Raw genomic sequence first — 22,356 nt, forward strand, 5'->3', positions numbered from 1 at the left:
AACGGATCCAACCTCGAAACCGGCACACGCCCAACGCTGCAACGAGTAGATCGTGACATGATTACTCCGGGATATTGTATTTCAGTCTTCCTAAGATCCACCACTGTCTCCAAAGCTTGCATTTCATTCACCGTTGCTGAGGATATACCTGGATATACACGAGACGAGCTGACAGTTGACTGAGAAGCATAAGAGACACCACTCAACCTAGTACAAGGACTACTGGGTGTGACACTTCGACGACTTGGTATGTCCGCCAGGTGATCGGACACCAAGACCGGCAAGGCCCTTGTGTCCGCCGTGATATACCGGACATGGACCGAAATTTTGGGCTTTATGTCCGCCTAAATATCCGACATAGGGCCTCAAAATTGGCCGTTTATGTCCGCACTAGGATCAAACATATATACCAGTATGCCGGGGTCTTCAGGAAGTCCACGGGCTGAACCGGTAAAAGCCGAGTTGTCTCACGTCGCCATAAGCCCTTGCCTGCCCGATTGAAATGCCGCTGTCTTCCTCAAGTTGCAAGGGTGAAGCTTTTGTTCCTTGAGTGTCGGTATCATAACCAACGCAGAGTACGAATTTTTGCACATTTATTACACATATTCCCTTGCGTTGAGGTACCAACACCGTAACACGCGAGGTATGAACTAATGTACGCCTGAACTCTCATTGGAGACATACTTATAACGCCGTATCAAGCACACAGGTCCGGATGAAAAGGCATCAACGGGCGCACAATGGAACGCTTTGGAATCCACTCTGTTTATTGGGAATTTTCGCACCAAAATGTGAGAGGCTAGCCTTGTGCTCACGCGACTTGTGAGGTGGGCTCTGGCTTTGACCGCAAAGGTACTCACTCTCTCGACGGTCAATAATGATGGCGTCGGTACAAGAGGTTATATAATTTTGCTGTTATCTCCCGAGGCAGCAAATCCTCCATAGCATATCCTACGCCATGAAAGTCAAGCTGCTCCCTTCCAACCGGATCACGCCCGAGCTCGACCAGACACCCGACCTGGCGACGGACCAGTCGGCCGGCACGTCTACCGCAGCCTCCAGCCCATCAACTCCCCCAAGCTCCGACGTAGAAGACCATGCCCGACGCGATGCAGACGTATTCTACGACCTGGTAGTCATCGGCTCCGGGCCCGCCGCTCTTGCCTTGGTCTCGCGGATCTTCGAGGTGCGCCCCGCAGCTCTGTACACCGAAGGCGAACGTCGGCACCTGCACTGGCTTTCTCTCAGGAATGACGCGGCTCTCATTCCCTCGCGTAATGGTCGTAAGCGTAAAGTTGGCTCCACGAAGCCCGCGGGGAGCCACCCGCGCCCAGGTAAAGGTTTCCGCATCCTCATAATCGACAAGCTTGGTGGCTGGCTGGAACACTGGCGCGTATTATTCCGCGCATACCGTATCCCGTACCTCCGCTCGCCCATGTTCTTCCACCTCGACCCGTCAGACTTTGACGCTCTCCTCGCGTATGCACAGCGTGAGGAGCGCTCGCAGGAGGGCTGCATTGACGAGATCGTCGACGCGTGCTGCCGGCCTATGGTCGGTGAAGGGCAAGATCTTGTCCGCGGACTATCAGAGCTCATTGCTATTCCCGGGGTGGTGGGCAGCGAGAAGTCGAAACACCGCATGAAGACCGAACGGAAAGGTAAACGAATTTCGGCGATGGGTCCACCGGTCAACGAGCTAGGGCGTAGGGATTACTTCACGCCCTCCAGCGCTCTATTCGAGGACTTTGTCGATGAGAGCGTCGTACGCAGGTACGGACTCGAGGGTGAGTGGAAGACAATGGCGGAGCTCCTTGATGCCGAGCCCGGAGAGGACATCGACCGGCCTCCAGTCGACCTTGTCAAAGGCAGTGTGAGCCGCTTAGAGTGGGACGATGAGGGCGAGGACGTTGGGGTCGGGGTCGAGGGCCCGCAGTTCAGGGTCTGTCTCGACGACGGGTCGATGGTAGTGGCCAAAGCAGTCGTATCTGCCGTCGGTACCGGTGGCATACCTAACATCCCACCGTACTTGCATCCCCCAGACGACAAACATTCCCAGCCATGGGGGCGTGGGTGGGCCCACTCGGCTGCCCTCGCAAACCCGGCATTCCGCTTACCCCGGCCGTCCAAGACCCGGCGCCTGCTCGTCATCGGCGGCGGGCTCACGTCCGCGCAGCTCGTGCCGCTCACGCTCGCGCACGGGTACGAGCACGTCACGCTGGTCATGCGCGGGCACCTCAAGGTCAAGCCGTTCGACTTCGACCTGGAGTGGGTCGGCCGCTACGCGAATATCGAGAAGATGCGGTTCTGGCAGCTGGACAACGTCGAGGACCGCGCGAGGATGATGCGCGAGGCGCGGAACGGCGGGAGCATCAACCCCGTGTATGCGCGCGTGTTGAAGAAGTTGCAGGAGCAGGGCAAGGCGAGGGTCCTCACGCATACGGTGGTCGATGCCGTGGAGTGGATCAATGGTGCGTGGTGTGTCAAGCTGGCGTCCTGCGTACCCGGGGGGTGAGCGGAGTACGCGATCGTACGACTTCATTCTCTCTGCGACGGAAGCTCAACTCGGTTTCTCCTCTTTGCCGTTTGTGCGTGACTTCAGCAAGAAGCACCCAATTAAGGAGTTTGGAGGGCTGCCTGTCTTGACGGCGGATCTGCAATACACCAAAGACATCCCTCTCTTCTGTGTTGGTGCATATTCTGCTATTCAGGTACGAATACACTCTCAATGGCTGTCCGATTCTGACTTGAACTGCCACGGCGGATTTCAGATGGGTCCTGGCGCGTTCAACCTCGGAGGGATGCGCGAAGCTGCCGATCGAGTGGCCGCACGTCTGGACGACTTGATCAAGCCACCGGCAGCCGGTAATCGTATGCAAGTGGAAACTGGGACAGTAGAAGAAGGTCGACCGCACAAACAGGACTTCTCGTACTTCGGATTCGACGCCCTGCCGGTGGAGGTTTAAGTCGTTTTTGAATAGGTCACGGCATTATGCCAATCCATTGTCTCTTCCACTGCACTACTCCGTCGTGTAACGTCCCATCTGTACTTAGAATGTACGTCTGCATTTCAGAGTACTAACCACTCAGCGATGTAACACCCATTTCATCGGCATCTACCTTTTTGAGTGTTTCCAAGTCAGACCGGACCGCCTTTCCAGCATCGATGAACCCAACGGTCTGACCCTTTGGCGCAATATCGCAGAGTCATGAGTTCAAGCATCGTTGGCAACTACATGTCGTTATGTCTGTTCCTAAGGAGGCAGGGAAATCAGGATGGTCAGAGGATCACGACTCCTGAACAGCCGATGAAGTATCAGAGGGAGGATCCGTCTTCCCAACGGCATCGGATACGGCCTGAAGCACATCCGGCTGCATGTCTCGAGTCCAGACTACTTTCTGGCCTTCATCACGACACATGGTGTGGAAGTCTGGCCTAGCTTCAGCTAGCTTGGCCTTCATATCTTTGGCATGGTCGTGCAAGAGCATGCACAAGAACGTGGAGAAATGGAATACACCAATGGGGGTTGAAAGGTCGAAGAGACGAGCCCCAGCTTCCACAACATACGTAATTTCCTAATAAGCAGCCCTTTAGCTCACGATCAGACATTCGAGGATGATATCGTACCAGGTCGTCTGTCTGTTCAATAGTGGCACCTGAGGTATTTGAGCGTACCTGAGCCGGCGCTGGCATTGTGTAGGTGCAGGTGACTGCGCCTATCGAACCAGTGCCGATAAGTCCAAAGGTAGGGAATTCGCAGATTCCGAGATGCGCAAGAAATTTCGATGCCGCCACCGTATACATACGACATTGGTTGGTGGCGGTAGCGACGTGGTTCGCATCGTGCTTCTTCTTGTACTCGACCATGAGAAGCGGGGCGTATAGGCTATCAGATGCCTCCACATCCGACGTTCCAGGTGTCTCCGCACCTGCGGTCTTCGGTCTCGTCTCGTCCGTGGGTGTGGTCGGGACTGCCGATGCCTGCTCCGAGTTCGCTTTCGTATACTGCGACTCGTTGCGACTACTGCCAAAGATACTATCCGGGCGTAGGTTTTCCTCTGGGCGAACGCGAGTCTTGGAAGCCTTGAGTGGTTCTGGCTGCTGTCCCTCCGAAGGGTCCGGAGGAGACATTTTCGAATCGTTCTGAATGATGAGACGGTGAAACTTGTATATGTCATCTCTTCCAGGCGGATAGAAGCCCCGAAACTTGAACGAGCAGATGTTATCACACCTGCCGGACTTAGGTTCTTCCTGGCTGCGCGCAGCATCTTCTTCACCTGGTACGTCATATCCTTCATTAAGCAGACTAGACGCCGCCTCGGCCATGCGACCAGCATAGCTGCGGAAGTGAGTCTTTTCCCTGCCAACTCTGGCCCCGCTGGCGGAAGAGAACAAGTTGGCCTGAGCTAGCAAGGCTGTTCCGACTGCACCCCGGTACGCCTCGCTAAAGTCGTTTTCCATGTTAATGTTCTTGGGCAAGCGAAGAGTACGTTCCGGCCTGCGAATGCAAAAGCGTCAGACGACAAAAGACCAGCGAGAATATGAATACCTACAGGGGACAAACATCATCGGATCTCATGATTTCTCTCACAAGGATGTCCCACTCAAGTCTCGTTTCGAACTCATAAGAGTTCGGTGCATCGGAAGGGGCGAGACGGCTTTGGCGGACGGAACGGCATACATGCAGAATGAACGACAGTTTTGCAGATATCATTTCGTAGACGCTTCCCGAAGATGGTGAAGCCGCAGGTGCCTTGGCGTCACGCTGCCTTGCCTGAAAAACCATAAAAAGGTCTCGTTTCAGATCCTCGACTAAGGGATCAACCGCCGGCATCTTCTCCTGCATACCAGCGTTAGTAAGGAGATATATGGATAATAGGTCATCATACGAATGTCTCCCATTCGGTGGGCCACTGGAACGTGGCGTACTCCTCATATTTGCGGACAGCATAGTTGGAGTTCTCTCCTTGGAACCCCGAGAGGACAGCTGATCTATCAGCCATCCATAATAAAATATGTTTGTCCCGTGTTTGGCCCCATATGGCCTTTCTTCCCTTTGCAAAGCTAGATATGTTACGGGAGATTAAGTAACCGTAGAACACTGGCAGAATGGAGCATTACGAACTCAGAACAGGAAAGCCGACTTCTCCCAGCTTCAGTCGGTGCCCCTTCTCTCCCCCTCGACGACCTCGGAGGTCCAGTGTCGTCTTCCTCATCTGTGTCGTCTCTACCACTTGCAATGTCTTCCTCAATTACTTTAAGCCTGCAACACCTATTATTCGATTCGGGACGATAGCGCTGATCACCAATGTACGTACCGCGGACCACCAGAGCTTCCCCCCGACCTAGTCGGCATCAGAGGAGTCGGCATCAGAGGATAGTATTTTCAAGTGTCTACGAGACGCACCACGTGGAGCCAGAGGCTCTGGTCTGCACCTGTCTGGGCGCCATAGCTTTTACAAGAGCAACAGATTGCGGACTGACAGGAACAGGACAGATTGAGAATCTGCGAGATTATGGGGTACATATACAGCAGGAGAAATATCGCTCACTCGTCAGAATCACGGGTTGCATCTGCCATGTTCTGCACCCAAGTAGCTATAGAGCACGTAGAATCGTCCGAATCGCTATTGTTCTCCTCCATTGGGTCGAGATCCGAGCGCCAAGAAAATGGCACGGTGGGAGGACTGGTAGATTGCGGCTCGGGCAGGCAGGCCATATGATCCCGTCAAGCGAGAACGAACGATGCAAGCCGTAAGGATCCGACAGGATGGTGAAGATCAAATACGCCAAATGAAAGCGGATGGCCAGAGTTGTCTTCATATGCGATATGCACGGGAGGCTGGCGAAGAAGCGTGAGAGGGTGGTCTACATGAATCAACATGGCCATACCAAGGAACCATCTGGTGCATCACATTCTCCGATCCAAGCCACCAGGACCCGTAATACGGGCGAGCCATAATGATATGTCAACCCGACGATTGGTGTCTTGATACCGCAAGCCAATCGCTGGTAAAGGGCGCTTGCGAGGACGCCGAAAATGCCGTCCCCCTCACATAGGCACAGAAACGGCACATGAACCGTATCACGCGGAGAGGCACAGGCAAGAAGATGCCTGTTTAGCGCGGGATCGCATGCGACTGTCGTGGTGTCATCTTCCGATTCGTCGGATTCTTCCGAGTCTTCATCGTGCAAGTGTCTCGCCAACCAATCCGCTGCCTCGTTCTTCCGCCGCAGCCGTCCAGATGAAGCGGACAATGGGGAGGAGGCGTGATCACTGAGATCGTCCAGACTGGGTCCAGTACCGTCTGACAATCAAATAAGCTTCCAAAGGCTCTGAGCACAATAGAGATTCACCTTGAGAATCTGTGGAAGTCGAGCATACACTGCGGTCATCGGGCATCTCTATGGCCGCGCTACACACAATAAGCGAGGCAATGGCGGTCTTGGGCATGAACTTGCGCAATGGGTTGGACTGGTACATCGGGTGCCTTGGAAGCACGTATTCGGCCTCGTAGCTTTGAACTGTATGAGCAGCGTAAGTAAAACGGGCTGGTATTGGGGCACTCACAACGAGAGAGCATCTGGTGCATATATTGAGATTAAATTACGCAGAAAGTGCGCGATTATCGGTGTCTTGGAGATCGCATCCTGCGGCATCTCGGGCTCTACCTGTATCGACGAGCGCAGAAGGGCCGTAGCGCACAGAGCCAAGTCAAAGGACAGCCGTAGCACATTGCTAGAAGAATCTTCCAGTGAACAGGAGGCAGAGCGCCCCGTCCGTACGAGCGGTCGTTGAGCCTTCAATTCCGCGGCAAGTGGCCGGCAATGCTTCGACATGAACGGGTGCGGGCCCTACATCAACAGAGCGTTAGAGGTCGTCTTATAGTTTAATAACGAGTCAGACATAGAAGACCCAGTCAGGTAGGGGTGCTTTCAGTGCATTGCTCACGGACGTGGCCTCCGGTGGCCACTGAGCAGCAGAATCCACTGGGTGCAGGATGACGTTTCCTATGTCGCGCCAGGAATGCATCCCTAAAAGCAATCAACCCAATTCAAAAACAAGGGACTCGGTGGGAAGAGAAGAGGGAACTATTGCACGCACGAGGGCTTGACGGTGCAGAGTGACGATCGAACGTGACTCCAGCCTGGTTGTGACATGGCGCGCTCCGGCACGTGATGGGGCCGTGACGCCGACACGATGGCGGCTCTGCTGCTCAGAGACAATACCACTGCTGAACGCTCCTCTAGTCGTCTCAACGTATGGTAGGCATATTTGCAATAGATGGTTGGAGTTATGAGTGATAATAAATGCTGATCGCTATTCTTTCGGGCGCCGGGATTCAAGCTTGAGAAACCGGAGGTATCTTGACTCTAGGTAAGCCTTGTACGTCGGAAGAAACCTCGTCATTCATCCCACTGGCAGGTTTTCCGGAAGGCGGCCATCTTCTTCCAATTGTACTTGGAGCATTCAAGTTCAAGTCCTGAAACAGATCATGTACGCAAGGTATGCTGCATTCCATCCGAGGTGCCGAGAATCGCATGCTATTACGCGTACGTCCCGCCCGAGAATAAGAGTATTTATATTGACCAGCCGTGACACAAGCTATTGACGTCTGCGGAGACTGTCTGGCTAGAGGGCCCAGATTGGTGAAAGTAAGGTCGCGGCTCCCTTGGGCGTCGTATGAGAAGAGATTCGCGGAGCAGACGTCGTGGCCACCCGTACTACACAGGCTATCTGGTGTTGCAGATAATTACAGTGTCCAGGTTCAGCCGGAAGAAGGCGCGAGAACTGACGCACCGAAGTCCAAACGTTCGAGAACTTCGAGCAAAGAAATAGAAAGCGGGCTGGATTCGACGCTTACTTTGACTTAGGTACGTCGCTCGGGCCTCTCATTCGACTAGGGACTGCCCACGGGCGGTGACTTCGAGCTCAATCGGGCTCCTTCGTGGCGGGAATGTGCCCTGGCAGGTCGGAATGACCTTGACCTCCACTACAGTCGTGGGAGCTTATCATAAGCAAGTAATCCTGGTGCCCGTCCGCTACTCAGGCTTCCATGGCTGGTCCAAGCATCTTCCCGTCAGGCTTATGGCTACATTGAAAGAACAGGAGAACACAGTCGTTGAAATGTTCGGCCAAGCGAGGTCCGGATATGGACTCTGGGTCCAAGGGTACGCGCCGCAAGCCATCTTGGACGCAAGTCTCAGGCTTGAACCCTCTTGATAACCCTAACCCAACACAGTGATGCGCAGATACTAGTAAAGGACTACAATACAACGTTGACCCCAAACCCAGCGAAACGAACGCGATACGATGACAAGCCATCGAAAGTATGATTCAGTCCTAAGTTCTTCTATAGAAACTCAGTTCGCCCGTCCTACAAAAGAGAATTATAACCACTCACCCTCTTCCCGGCTGCTAAAACTTCTTCTTCGGCGCGTCCATCCCTCGCACATCCGTTGTGGACGTCCCGCTCTTGCTCTTAAACTCGACCGTCGAAAGGTTCACGACGATCTCCATCAGATCCCCCTCGTCCTCCTCCTCGAGCATATGCTGCTTGAACCCCTCCGTGCCCTCCGCATTGAACACATTGCTCGTGACGAGCTTCGCGGCGGCAGCAGCGCCCGCGCCCGCGAGCACCGCCCCGGGCCCCGTCGCGCCCGCGATCGCCTCCGGCAGCAGGTTGTCCGCAAAGTCGAAGAACCCGCGCATGTTGATCGACGCGGAGAACCAGATGTACTTCATGTCCTCCTGGAACCAGGTGACAACCCACCAGTCGCGGCCCGTCGTGAGGAAGCCCGTGTTGTAGTCGACGCCGAGCGGCTCGGGCGTCGTCGCGCCGTGCTCGAGGCGTCCCCATTGTTTGTCCTCTTTGTAGACGTTGCTGTATTTGTGCACGAGGGAGATGCCGACCATGGGCTTGCCGGTGTTGTTGCGGACGTTGACCCAGGCGTGGCGTTTGTCGGGCATGATGGGCTTGGTGTCGGGGAAAGAAGGGTAGGGCGAAGACGAAGGGGGTGAGCGGTTGGATGAGGCGGAATGCAGTCTTATAAGCTCACCTGCAGTCGTTCGCGCGGTCATCCACGGTACGGGAAAGGTACTTACCGCGTTTCTGATCTTCAGTGCCTGAGACTAGTTTACAGCAGTGCCTCTTGTACCGTGCTACCGGTTCCGCGGGCTCGAGGCTGCATCCTACGCGCAACGTCTACTTCATCTATTGAACCTGAGAAGGTCTGTGTGCGCCGTTCAAGCCTTCCACAATCCTGACAGACTTCAGAGACTCTGTGCGCATCTCAGAGACGTCAGAGCAAAACAGCGTAATTTCGTACATGAGTCGCGAGACAAGGCAAATGTCAAGACATGACACTGCCAGGAAATTAGGCTGCGCGACAACCCGGCTGTTTCCGGCGACTCGCGTCCGAGTCTGTCGGCGAGTCAACGAGTCGTGCCTAACACTGATCGACTTGAGCCACATGAAAATCTTCTTCGACACTCCTGGCTACACTCGGAAAAAGCTGGACAATCGTCGAGAATCGAGCTCAATATATGCTTTACAGATCGCACTCGCAGTATGAGCTGTTGCCTCGCCGAGTCGTGGGACTCGTGGCTCATTGGACTCGGATCGCACCCAATCGCGTTAATGAAAGACCTTATCTATCTTCTCCCTGATTGGCCAGTACTCTGGGTGCCATTTCCTTCCGAGATCTCGATTGGCTTTACGCGATCTCCATGTCTTCGTCTACGGCGGCAGAGAGGGCATTGGCAAGGCACCGACTCCGGATATATGATATAGTCCCGCCCTGGTCCAATCGAAGGCCAGCCTTCTCTGCGCACTCAGCGAGACGAAGCCCCCCTCTGTACATCCTGTCCCCTGTTGATTGCGCCGCGTCGTTGTCTCTTCTTGATATTATCATGCAGCTCAAAAATAATTACCCCGGCTCGAGCTCCCTATGCACCTCCCCTGCCCGAAACGAAGCTGGGGGAGCACTTTTGGAAGCAATTGCAGAGGGTCCACTTGCTTCCTGGCTTCGTCCGGAGCAAACGCCAAGATGCGTTTTTCCCCCGATTCCAAATCATCCACTAGCCAAGTTAATCGCAGCATATATGCGCCTTGCGCATCGTCGGACAGGACAAGATGCACGACGGGGAACCAAGCAACGCCGGCGTCGATGTCCCTCGCGCGTGTACGCTCCGCGGAGTCCCCGCGGACGGTCGAGGTGATTCGGAACGGTGGTGGCCAGGTCTTCGACCCTTCGGATCCCCCAGCGCTTTTTGTTTCGCACCATTCTTGTATGCGGTCGCCAGCGACCATGCTCAGCTACCGGCGCCGGCCTCGAGTACAACCAGCTTTCCAGGACGTGCGTCGGGAGACGCTCCGGCGATAGGAAACGCAGCCCGATGTTGTCTCATGTGCCTTTCTGGCGCTTTCGCGGCTTGCTCAGTTCACATTCATGTCCCAATTTCATGAACTGTGCGCGGGGGTGTCTCCCTTGTTCCTTGGTAAGTATTGTTCGCAGGACACGGAGTCGATTCCGTGGACTATCGTGTACCCGTAAGAGCTGGGACGATTCGGATTCGCGGCGCACTGATTGACGGGGAGGAGTCGAGTACTTAGAAGCCGGGGAACGGGGGACGTGCTCAGTGGCCGAGGCTCAGTGCTAAATCTCGCATGCAACCTTGGAATGGAACTGCCCTTCCTGCTGCCATAGTTCCATCGTCCTGGCACTTTGGGAGTTGCAGTCATTAGGGCCGGGCAAAAGGTTGTACGGTAGGGAATTCCTAGCCAATCAGAGCCCGTGGAATTCCCTTCCGTACAACCTTCTGCCCGGCCCTAAATATCGTAACTTCTGAAGTGTGGACAATTCCTCAATAATCAGCAAATATCTCGTGTCACTTGGACGTCGAGTTGGCTTCGCCCCCGAGTGAGGGAGATTGGCGGGCGATCAAGACGTGGGCCAGTGCGACTTGGCTTCATCCAAGCATCCCCGATCTCTCACCTTTTTACCTTGATAGGGGATTCTATTCCTAAGGTGCGCTGGGATACAGCGGGCGCTCAGGTGAAAGAACTCGCATCAAAGCGCTGTGCTAGCTGCGCGGAAGAATCACCTGGAAGGAATCACAGCTTTCCCTGGAGAACACAGCGACTGGTTATGTAGCATATAACACATGAAGACCCGCGCGACATCTCCTCACCCGCGCCGAGTCCGGCTGTTCAAGTTCTACACCAGGAACCGACATCAGGGTTACCTCTTGTCTTGCTCCTCCATTTGAACATCATGTCTGAGTGCTTCACTCTTGGCGCACTCGGGCGACGTTGTCACCCCTCCAGATAGATTCCTCGGTGGTGAAGTCGCTCGCGGGCTCTCGAGGCGCATCGGAGCATACAGCGAGCTCCTGATCGAACTAGATACACTGCCGAAGACTGTAGCAGCACTCCGACTCGCGCTGCAGGTCGCCGGGGCGCGTCGTGCATCGCTGCCAGAGTGCAGGTGGAACGCCGAATCGTGCTCTGCCGAGCGTCGCTGGAAAAGATGGAAAAACAAGTCACGTGGCGTCAGCAGCATCTGACCGCGCGAGTCGGATTTCCGGGGGAATGGAAGGCCCTTCGGAGCCGAGCCGGATGGTCTTTGTTTGGTCCCGAGGCGCTCGCCAGAATCAGAGAAGAGATCCGCAAGTAGGAGGTATCTATGTATCAAATCGCGCTTTCGATGCTCGGCTGGTAGGTGTGCTAAACCTTCTTGGATACGCCTCCTTTGCGAGTCACTTCGTTCTCCCATCACTGACGTCGTGCGACACGAAGCTAGTCCTCGAGTCTGTCTTGAGATGCAAGACGTTGCCCCGCTTCGTGGCTGTCCGTGGGAGGGAGGGCCTACACGCGCACTACGGCCTGTACCAGTCCATACCCCGTGCGGACGCGAATCGTGGGTTCCGATCGAGCTCTCGGTATGCGTCTGCTTTCGCCTCCCTTGCACTCCCGCATGTTGCAATACCCTGACGGTTGCCATGAGACACGAGACACTTGAACGTATGATAGAATCTGTGCTTTCCGGCCTGTTGAGGTTGGTCTGGCAGGTTACGTAAAGGAAGTTGTCGCTGCCCGGTCACCGGCGATACTGAAGTCCTCTGGTAAGTGCAGATTATTTCTGTTGCTTGTTGCGCCTACAGGAAATCACGTCCGCTCTTTCACTTGGAGGGAATTGAATTGTCCCGACTTCAACGCAGTCAAGGGCGGGGCGGTCTCATATCCTCGCTATAGGAAAGCTGTTGCGAGCGACGTATCGGAGATCACGAGGGAGCTCGAGGAGCGACGGATCACCATTTACTCAAGGTTGGGAGGCAATCATGAGCCATCCCCTTCCGCGGCGCCTCCTGCGCCTCAATAGTAAACTATAGACCTCCGAGGCGTGCATGTCTTAGGGATTCCGGGAGGGCCAAGGCAGATCTGGGGACTCTGGATGAGAAGCTGATATAGTTGGGGCGGAAAGATGCAGGCTCACGCAAACACAGAATCTCGGAGTTAATGCAAGGACGTCCGCGGGCGACCGCGGTACATATGCACTTCAATTGGAGGTTCTGCGAAAGCTGTGATATGCGAGTCACAGGGAATTGACGTCTACCCGGCCAGGCTATAACTCATTGTGATACCAAGCTATCGTCCATAGTATGAATGCAACCTGAGATTCGCAGGACTGTCGCAGGTGTGGCTCGCAAGTCAAGTCTTTTCTTGCATGCATGTTGGGGCAGTGATCTTCAGATAGGCGGCTGGGCTTACTGGTGTCTGCTCACTATTGAAGATGCGACTGTACTCAGGCCTGGTGTGCTCCACTCCAATCGGCTTGGTTTCCAGAAACCTGATATGCTTGGCCGACGTTGCAAATGTAGTACAATGGCGAGCAGGACGTATTCTTGCTTTACGTTCAGCGGAGTGTACGGCCCTTGCTCATCATGCTTCTTCTCTACTCAGTGCTTGCCTTGTGTTGGCCGTTCCAGCTTCCTGCCGCGATTTGCTCTGCTGTACCCGCGATATATGTGTGGACAACCATGCAGGAGTGTGGCGTTCAGCGCCGCTGCAGACAAATGCGGTGCTAAGTAGGCCTTCGGCTATGAAATGGCTATGCATGCAATACTGACTCGATTCAGCGTGATATCCGCCAGAGACCGGTTGCCTGATCTCATGCTGAAAGGGATACCCATACTCAGAAAACACATTCGAAACCGCTTTAATCATCTTACTTCCCGTTATAGACATATATTTGGTTTATTCTGTTATCTTAGGGATTCGGTACCTAAAACGTATGGTACAACACCTTTATCGTCTACGCTACCACATGGACTATTAGCTAGCAGTATATAAGGCTCGTTCTACTTGTACGTAGGGTAGAGATTTTCTGTTCACCCCTCAGGAATTGAGATTCGTTCTGGTTCTTGACTCGCGTGAACTCTAAGTTTCTCTTCTCGTGGGTTTACTGCGTAGCAAGGCTACGTCTAAACCTTACACATGCCTGGCGAACATGAACGGCGAGGGGCGCCTGGCCTCGCGGCGCTCTACATCCATATCCGCTTCAACTCGTCGTGTGGGACATGCAGTATACACTCCTCGTTTACCAGGGGTAGCCTCTGCCATTCTGTGTTGCCTAGTGCGTCCGACTTGTTCATTCGTCCATTGAGTTCTATTGGCCACATACGCTCTTTTGCTGATTGTTTTCTCCGCGCTAGCCCGCCTATGTTGGGCAACGGCATCATCCGCTTCAGATTTTGGACTCGGTAATCTACTACTATCGTCTCCGAAAGGATAGTCCTCACACGGGTGCTATATATATATATTTAGCTATGAGGCGCTGCCTGTTATCTGCCTTCGAAGGACCCGATAAGTACTTGCCATTGGGAGACCCAGGCGTAGCTGAGTACGGTGTCTTCCACCTTCCGAGCGCCCCGCTGTCAAACATTCAATTCGGAAGAACTTCTCCTGTTACCTCCAATTCAATTGGTATGATGCAACGACGGGCTTCGCGAGCGAGAGGGTCATAGGCTCTATCCGCCGCTGCATGTGTCGCTTGCTCTTTTGCACACCTACACGGCCAGGGATAAGTCGAGATATCCGCGTTAGTGTAAGCTCAGAACGGAATCTGATGTTAGCCGGACCCAGAGTGGTCAGGACGCCGACTAGCATGCGTTCATCTGGTAGCGCCCTCTCAGGAACACGAGAACATGAAGATCTATAATTCGGAAAGGTACAGAACGTACTTCCATTCATTGAGTGTTTTCTTGAAGATACCCAGGCCTGTCACGGTCTGAGCTAACTAAAGGGATCTGTTAACAAGACCTTCGTCCAGGCTCTAGTGGCTAACTGTATAATGACAGAAGGATATAAAAGGCTGTGATAAGTCCTCCTTCTAAACCATTCCCTCCTTTCGCCTAGTCACGGACCTCTCTGGTAGTTCCACTGCTACGCTCTACTTTTATAGGGTGAGGTCCAGGTATCACGTTTTCGGCCAAGTGCTCATCATTGACGACTTCTCGGCCAACACATACATATCTATACTGATAACAGACCTGAACCGCGATGAGCCAAGATTTCTTCACTCCCTCGATCATCCCATGGTTCCGCGACCGCGCGGACGATGTGATACGCAATATCCTACAGGCAACATTTCAGAATAATCCTGGGGTCGGAGACGATATCTTTCGCCCGGCCGAGGTGGTCGATGAAACTTCCCAACAGGTCGTCCCGACTCCCGTTGAGCGACTTATCCGCTGGGATGATCGACACCCGAACGATGTGTTCTGGTTTGGGTTCCAGCCCTGGGTTACGCCGGAAGACGGAGAGTATCCTACCACCGCATTCGATCTCGGCAGCTATGTGGCAGAGGGGAGCTCCACGAGGAACTCAATCTTTGTCGGCACCGCGAGGTTACGCTCTCCCGCTTTGACCAGCTGCAATTACTGATACTGACATGTTTCTTGTCGGTGCGCCAGGTACTACCGCAACGACGCCGGAAGGCTTGTGCGCTGGCAGCCGCGGAGGAGCGTGCGCTTCGAATACGAGGTGTTCGCCTACGGCGGGATCGAGGTCAACCACGTCCTCGGAACCGAGCACGAATACGCCAACCAGCACGAGATCGCGTTTCCCGGTGGGATCCTGCCCCAGTTCATCCGCAGCGCACGGGAATTCCGGGACGGCAGGCTCCTCCGGATATGGGACAATCCGCGCTTCGACAACCTCGCCAACCCGGCCGCCAGCACCCCGCCGCTCGACGCATACCCAGCGCCCATCCGGGGACTGCAGGTGCCCGTCATCTTCTTCACCCAGCGCGACGGCGCCGTCGACCCAGACGTCGGAGGACGCCCCGACACACCGCCGCGTGACCCATACGAAGACGGCGAGCTCCGGCGCAGGCGCCGCTCCACCGATGAAGACGCGATGCGCGAGGCTGGCGATGCAGAGCCAGACGACAACTTGGAGGGGACCCCTGCCCCGCGCGCGAGCCGCGCCTGCATGCTCCACCCATCGGACGGCGGCCGCGCGTATTTCTTCTATTCCAATCGGTACGTCGTCATTGACGTGAACCCGGGGACGACGGGCGACACGATTGCATGGGGCCCACAGGCCCTCGTCGGCAATTGGCCGTCGCTGCTGAGCGCGGGCTTTGGCAACATCGATGCGGTGCTGCCAAGCCCCAATAACTCTCAGGAGATGTACTTCTTCTGTTTGGAGGAATACGCGCTAATAGATACGATGCCCGGTATGTTACGACTGCCGGTCGCCGGCGCGATGTTACAATCATGCGTGCTTATGGGGACTTCCATGTGACAGGTTCCTCCGCTGATTATATCATCAATGGTCCGAAGAACATTGCTCAGGAATGGCCCTCCTTGCGGGAGGCGGGCTTTACCACCGTGGATGCAGTACTCCCGAACCCAGCAAACAAAGAAGAAGCGTACTTCTTCTCCGGCGACCAGTATGTCTTGATTAATATCCAACCAGGTGCGCTCATCGTGCAAGAGTATGCTCGTCCCCCGCTGTCGATCGAGACTGAAGCTGTTGTGACAGGGACCAACGACGATTATATCATCAACGGGCCCAAGTCGATCAGGGACAACTGGCCCTCGCTCGCGAGCGCAGGGTTCGACGTTGTCGACGCAGTGCTTCCCAACCCGGACAACTCGGACGAAGCGTACTTCTTCTCGGGCGAGAACTACGCACTCATCAATATTCAGCCCGGTGCGTTATGCATTCATTACACTTTGTACCGGGATGGGGAGGCTCATGGCCTCCAAGGGACGACCGACGATTACATCGTCAATGGTCCGAAACTCGTTCGCACGGAGTGGCCGTCGCTGCACGAGGCGGAGTTCTGGTGAACATGAGCCTGGGTGATATCAGGGATTGTCGCGACATAGTCAGTATGAATACGTTTCTCAAGTTCCGTCTGCTTTCTGCACTGGTTCTGCATCTGCACCGAAGTGTTGTTGATACGGCCCGCCTCTGCAGTCAGTTACAATCTGAATACTTCTTTTATTCATTTACCCGCTCAATGACTACGTCCGTAAACGTATCTTCGCATGCTAGATACCAAGTAGCAAGCCCTTCGTCATCCACCACAGAAGTTTCTCTGGAAGTGAAACTCGAATCAGGACCCGTTGTGCGGGATTCCTGGGCAGCCTAAGACTCAGAGTGTGGATGGTGACGAGGGCCTGGGGGGGAGGCGCACGTGTAGTGGCAGTTGAGCGATGAGCAGGGAGAACGGACATCCGAGCGATGTTTAATATTGACGTACTACTACTTGTACAGACAGGCTATCTCGTTACCCGTAGAACCGTCACTGGCAGAAGAAACATTCACGTTGAAACTCGTTCTTGTGCGAGTGTCACAGATTCTATCACGTGCCCGGACGCGCCATGTCACACTCAGGCTGGCCGCATGTTAGCCATCATTAGGATCGTCATTGCACACCGTCAAGTCCTCGTATGTGCAACAGTTTCCTCGTACCTGATCTACACGTCCGTTTCATTTGAAACGGGTTGAAAGCTCTTAGCGATGCACTCCTGGCGCGACTCGGGAAACGTCATCCTTCACCCAGTTGATTCTCCTACAGAGTGGCCACCAGAAGCAACGTCTATAAGCAATGCACTGAGGGCACCGCTACCTGACTGGGTCTACTATGTACGACTCGTTACTACATTTTAAGGCAACTTCTAACCTCCTCTGTATGTAGGGCCCACATCCGTTCACGTCAGGACATTGTCGATCACTTGCCGCGGAATTGAAAGCTCAAAGACCCCTCATCCGGACAGGGTGCTCTGCCTCGTCGTCGTGTGATGCCACTTCTACCGATGCGCTGCGGCTGTCCTTTGACTTGGCCTTATGCACCACGGCCCTCCTGCGTTCGTCGATTCTGGTAGAGCCCGACATACCGCAGGATGCAATCTCCAAGACACCCGTAATTGCGCATTTTCTACGCGATTTGATTTCAATTTATCTACCAGATGCTCTCTCACTGTGAGTGGTCTTGTGCCTGCTCTTTCTATTTACGACGCTGATATCGCTGAAAGCTACAAGGCCGAATATGTACTCCCGAGGCATCCGATGTCCCACTCCAACCCACTGTGCAAGTTCATGCCCAAGACCGCTGTTGCCTCACTTATTGTGGGTACTGCGGCCATAGAGATGCCCGAAGACCGCAGTATGCAATCATGTTCGGCTGATTCTCAAGGTAGATCTCTATCATTGACCGAGCTTCTGGAAGCTTACCTCTATTGTTCACTGATACTGGTTCCGGTTCAGGCTCTGCAGATGATTCCAATGTCAGTTTCTCCTCGTCGTCTGCTCCAAGAAGGTGGGAACCGTGGGAGCTCGACGTTCCAGGGAGGATGGAACGACACTTCCCTAACGCAGACGAGGACGAATCAGAAGAAAGCTCCACCACGATAACACAGGACTCTAGCATCAACAGGCATCTTCTCGCCGCTGCCTCACCAGGTGACAAGGTTCTCCTGCCATTCTTGTGTGTGTGTGAGGGGCAAGGCATCTTTAGCCTTCTGGCGAGTACCCTTTACCAACGACTGGCGTGTGGTGTCAAAGACCCAGTTATCGGCCTCGCGTATCAGTATGGCTCTTCCACGATCCAGGTTCTCGTTGCATGGCTCGGAGAATGCGATATGTCTGATGATTCCTTGGTAAGAACATCTTGACTCATTCACACTGTCTCCTCACCCTCCTCCGGCAGCCTTCCGTGCATGTTTCCTATCAAGACGGCTCTATGGATCTGCCGTCATCGAGCATGTTCGATCTTCACCGTCCCGACGGGACATTGCGACTTGCGTCCTTCGTCATGGCTCTACAAGAACTTGTGGTTCGTGTCCGCGAAGTACTTGCCGAACAATCCGCGAGTCCACAACCGGAACCATTTGCCTGGCGTTCGGACTTCAATCCATTTGAGGAGAACAATGGTGGTTCGGATGATTCCATGTCTACAATAGCCACATGGGTACAGAATGTTGCAGAAGCAACGAGTGGTTCCACTGAGTAAGCATTCCTTTGGCGCACATTTAGGCCTCGTATGCTCAGAAATGCAGAATGCTTCCTGCTCCCATCAGTCCTCCTTCCTCCGCACTCGTTCACGAAATGTCATCCAGGGCGGCATCAAGATCTCGGTCCAGTCGGTGCGTCTACTGTATGCTCAACCATACTGCCCTCTAATGCCTATCAGATCTGGGAAAAGCTCCGGTCCTCCGCAGCAGTGAGTAAAATGGTAATTTCATTATGTTTTCCCGAACATCATATCGTCCTTTATAGACTGGACACAATCGACGAGCATAAGGACCTTAAACAGACCACGTCAAGGCCTGAGAAATCAGACGGACGTCAGGCCGATCAGGCCAGCAAGGCCAGTAAGACTGGAAGCAAACGACGCTCTTGCTCCGAGTTCGTAGTGTCAAACCCTTGCTGACCGTTTAGAGGTGCTTACTCATAGGCATTCACAGGTTTGCGAGGGGAAAACAGGAGGAGTGGGGGAACAACAACTTCCGGGACAACCATGTCGCCATGTGGATGGCCGACAGATCGGCCGTGCTGTCGGGATTCCTTGGAAACGAGTCCAGCGACGCAACTATCAAGTACGAAGAATATACCACCTTCACATGGCCTGCCAAGTGGATTGCCCTCGTATGGTATCTAGCATGATCTACAGACCCTTTCATTGACTCATTACGCAGGATAAGCTACCTCCCGTGGATCCCCTAGTCAATGACCTAAGGACTGAGCTTTTCAATGCCTTCCAGGCGAGGGAGGCCAAAGCTAAGGCACCGTACCGTCCGGCCTCCGACTATGTGTGCAAAATCATGACCTCCCACCTGTCGCTGATTCTTCATGTATGTCGCTACATCCTCCAGCCTCGTCCGGCTTCGGATGCGCCGACCAACCATGAAGTCGAAACAAGACTCGATTGGGACTTCATCATGAGAACCCTGTTGCGGTCGGATGACGTCCTGCCTTTGTATGTGTGGCCCTTTGCTTTCCTAGTTCTGTACATTATTTCACGGACCTCACTAGGCTGGAACGCACTCTTCGTTTATCTGAGAACATCCAAGTACGCTATGATTTCAGTCAAAAATACAAAGATGAATTCCTCTCGGTGCTGCAAGCCGAAAACCGTGCATTCACGGATGTAATACGGGCTGAAACAAGCGAGGACCTTGACCATCTTCGTGGTTATACTACCCGGTTGAACACGGTGCAGAGCGCGTGGTTTGCGGAGCCTCGTGAATATTCTCTTACACGCAGCCAAAAGGAACCACTTACTGGCAAGTGTGACAGCATCGCTGCGCTTAGGTTTCCAGACTTTTATCCTCCGGGATCAGAGAAGCTCCGCACCCAACACAGACTTATCATCCAGGACGAGGAGTCAACCGCCTATGACGAGCCGACGCTGCAACCTGATGAAGCTCAGGTGCGAGTGGGGGTGGCTGAGCCTCAGACGCGCACCGATCGAGCTATAGCGGAGGCGGGGAGCATCTTTGGCAGCAGTCGCAATGAGACGCTTTCTCTGCCGGCAATCTCCAACCCGCGCAAAGAACCTCTTGCGACGCGTCTTCCTCCCCATTCGAAGCCGACCGCTCTCCGGGAGTCACGAAGTCTTTATGCGCCCCTTCTTGTGGTCGAACACAAGAAGGCACATGATGCAAGTAAAGAGTCTAATGCGGGTACTAAGCAATGCCGTATGTACGCTGTCACGGCGTCGAAGTTCCTGGCGCATCTTGGTATCTATGATTTCCCTACCTTTGGGGTGGTCACCAATGGTGCACTTGGTGCCGTTACCTGCACTTATACGTCGCGCGCGCGAGATGGGACTGCCTCTCCCAAGGATCCGGTATGGAAGCATGCGTATCTCTTCGGTAGACGCTGACACGTCAGTACTAGGAGATTACGCGAGTCGTGGAAGCGCGTGCACGTCTGTTCAATCTGGCGCACCCCCTCGGCGCGTTCCACTTCGCGACCTTCCTGTGTATGGTCGCTCACGACCACGCTGCGGAGCTGCGAAAGAGGCTGGAGGAAGTCGAAGGAGACTTCAAGGCCGAGTTTCACGCGCAGGCCCGGGCTGGTCGGAGTCTTGTCTGGAGTCGGGACATGCAGCCGGATGTGCTTCACGCCAAGGCCGAGGCCGCTGCAAAGTCCCGTCCTCCCTCCGGGGCCTCCTCTCCCGTTCCTGCTTCGTAATCGTCCATCCGTCCTGATTTCTCTGCCTTCTCAGATACTGATGTAACCATCTCAAATATGCGGTTCCTTCCTTGTATACGTACTGCATGTATTTGCCACGATACTTCTATTCATGACTGATGTTGGGCCAGAAGGTAGACCATCTGCCGTCTCGGGCTTGTCGACCCGGAAGAGACAGCAAAGTCTCGAAATTATCAAATCCCGATGAGAGAGACGAGGCACCTAGCAGGTGGGATGCGGAAGTATGATCTACGGATGGAACACTACACGACCCCGCACCAGTAGTACAGGGTACAAACAACTTGACCGGATCGATATTATGAATGTCCTGCGTAGGCTAAGATTCGGACTGAACCCGGGCCTCGATAGGCAGGGCGGCGAATCCGGAATAGGACAAGTCCTGGTTGTGCGGCGGACAATCTTCTGCGCTCTCAGTCTCCGTGCGATTACTAGCTCCCGGTGGCTTGATCAAGTCGTCCGGACGTGCGGCTACTCGATGGGCATCCCTCTGAGGTTGAACGCGCCAGGACTCATAAGAAATCCGCCGAAGCAGTTCAAGTGAGCATCAGTGTGGCACATCGGAGGAGCGTAGATGCACACCTGAAGAGCGGAGTATGGACCGACACGAAAGAGAGGGATGCACAAAAGAGAGGGACGAGGACAAGCCGGTGGAGTCATCCGACCGCACAGCCTGGAGGCCAGCTCACCCACCGCGCATTCTCGAGATCCACAAGGCGTCAGGATCCGCGCCTTGCGCTCTGCAGAACCGCGTCGTCACGGTCCCGCGAGCGGAATCGGATTAATGCCAGGGCTGCGGGACCCACCCGCGGGAGGGTCGTCGTTTGCCAGGCGGCGTGCAAGCAAGCAGCGGGGATGCAAGGACGGCGAGTCCGCGACTCACGGGGGTATTGATTGTAGTATGCCACGGGTACCGACCCTGGACTCAGGCTGCGGGCCCTCATCGTCCCGTTCTATACGCCTTCACTGGCAAGTGGCCGGCCTCGAGTCGTCTTCCGCTCCGAGTCGTCCCGGGCCGCCTCGACTCGGAATAAGGAGGGGCGCTGAGTGAAGAAGGCCCGGAGTCCGCAAGGCCGAATTTCGCTTGCTTACCAGCCCTCCGCGCGTTTATTCAACTTGCCGTTCTTCGCTTTAACGTTTGGACCCGCCGTGGACCGGGTGCCGGCAAAGACGCGCAGCGCAGTGCGATGCGGGGATTGTTGGATTTCGGGAGTCGGGATCGAGCTTGCGAGCTCGCGCCGTGTTGCGCGTGGTCAGGGGGGGACCGCCGCAGGCGGGCCCAACTGATAAGGTGATAAGAAATTCATATATATTCGTTGTATCTACTCGATGTACTGTACGCGATTGCCCTTCGGGCAACCGACCGCCTGGGGCAAACGCGCTCGTCTTCCGTTTGCTTGGAATATTTCAACAGGGATCCCAGTCGAACCCGCTGTGTCGCGTTCGACGCCGACGGGCAGGTCGTACTTACCTCTGCACTGCGCGCGCGCGGGAGAGATCTAGACGCACGCACGCACCCGCCACTCACGCCGTGTCAGAAAAATGCAGAGGGTTCGGAATCGCGCACGTCGATCCCCCCTTTCCGCGCGTGCTCGACTGGAACACCGATAATCTGCTGTGAGG

General features: G+C 54.7%; 7 protein-coding genes across 7 annotated transcripts; 4 read left to right on the plus strand and 3 right to left on the minus strand.

Annotated features, from left to right (window-relative positions):
- Positions 1–1,339: 1,339 nt before the first annotated feature.
- Positions 1,340–2,846, plus strand: GLOTRDRAFT_5884 (uncharacterized protein; the record flags this gene model as incomplete). The annotated part of the gene is given in 5 exon segments (XM_007863418.1): positions 1,340–1,490; positions 1,569–1,788; positions 1,876–2,472; positions 2,486–2,708; positions 2,769–2,846. Coding segments are annotated over 5 exon segments (1,269 nt in total), but the record flags the coding sequence as incomplete, so codon positions are not given.
- Positions 2,847–3,285: 439 nt separating this feature from the next.
- GLOTRDRAFT_126155 (uncharacterized protein) lies at positions 3,286–7,031 on the minus strand (the record flags this gene model as incomplete). The annotated part of the gene is made up of 12 exons (XM_007864540.1): positions 3,286–3,573; positions 3,626–4,496; positions 4,552–4,838; positions 4,888–4,990; positions 5,317–5,343; positions 5,406–5,477; positions 5,551–5,685; positions 5,743–5,840; positions 5,891–6,306; positions 6,356–6,516; positions 6,570–6,853; positions 6,906–7,031. 12 exons carry the CDS (start codon positions 7,029–7,031, stop codon positions 3,286–3,288), a joined length of 2,868 nt encoding a protein of 955 aa, XP_007862731.1.
- Positions 7,032–8,462: 1,431 nt separating this feature from the next.
- Positions 8,463–8,951, minus strand: GLOTRDRAFT_5821 (uncharacterized protein; the record flags this gene model as incomplete). The annotated part of the gene is made up of 1 exon (XM_007863417.1): positions 8,463–8,951. A coding segment is annotated over one exon (489 nt), but the record flags the coding sequence as incomplete, so codon positions are not given.
- Positions 8,952–9,715: 764 nt separating this feature from the next.
- GLOTRDRAFT_91328 (uncharacterized protein) lies at positions 9,716–10,311 on the minus strand (the record flags this gene model as incomplete). Its single annotated transcript, XM_007864541.1, has 2 exons — positions 9,716–9,896; positions 9,956–10,311. The coding sequence occupies 2 exons, from the start codon at positions 10,309–10,311 to the stop codon at positions 9,716–9,718; spliced, it is 537 nt and encodes a 178-aa protein (XP_007862732.1).
- Positions 10,312–11,592: 1,281 nt separating this feature from the next.
- On the plus strand, positions 11,593–12,382 carry GLOTRDRAFT_91329 (uncharacterized protein; the record flags this gene model as incomplete). Its single annotated transcript, XM_007864542.1, has 3 exons — positions 11,593–11,942; positions 12,034–12,125; positions 12,165–12,382. The coding sequence occupies 3 exons, from the start codon at positions 11,593–11,595 to the stop codon at positions 12,380–12,382; spliced, it is 660 nt and encodes a 219-aa protein (XP_007862733.1).
- A 1,689-nt stretch (positions 12,383–14,071) lies between these two features.
- On the plus strand, positions 14,072–16,361 carry GLOTRDRAFT_136601 (uncharacterized protein; the record flags this gene model as incomplete). Its single annotated transcript, XM_007864543.1, has 6 exons — positions 14,072–14,230; positions 14,333–14,465; positions 14,551–14,909; positions 14,976–15,742; positions 15,814–16,221; positions 16,279–16,361. Exons 3-6 carry the CDS (start codon positions 14,563–14,565, stop codon positions 16,359–16,361), a joined length of 1,605 nt encoding a protein of 534 aa, XP_007862734.1. The 5' UTR covers positions 14,072–14,230; positions 14,333–14,465; positions 14,551–14,562.
- Positions 16,362–17,037: 676 nt separating this feature from the next.
- Positions 17,038–20,715, plus strand: GLOTRDRAFT_126158 (uncharacterized protein; the record flags this gene model as incomplete). The annotated part of the gene is made up of 12 exons (XM_007864544.1): positions 17,038–17,163; positions 17,216–17,499; positions 17,553–17,713; positions 17,785–18,176; positions 18,227–18,525; positions 18,576–18,662; positions 18,710–18,739; positions 18,796–18,924; positions 18,984–19,164; positions 19,215–19,495; positions 19,552–20,368; positions 20,419–20,715. The coding sequence occupies 12 exons, from the start codon at positions 17,038–17,040 to the stop codon at positions 20,713–20,715; spliced, it is 3,084 nt and encodes a 1,027-aa protein (XP_007862735.1).
- Between the last annotated feature and the right edge of the window lie 1,641 nt (positions 20,716–22,356).

The sequence above is a fragment of the Gloeophyllum trabeum genome (assembly GCF_000344685.1).
Source record: "Gloeophyllum trabeum ATCC 11539 unplaced genomic scaffold GLOTRscaffold_00002, whole genome shotgun sequence".
In the NCBI taxonomy this organism is placed as follows: Eukaryota; Fungi; Basidiomycota; class Agaricomycetes; order Gloeophyllales; family Gloeophyllaceae; genus Gloeophyllum; species Gloeophyllum trabeum.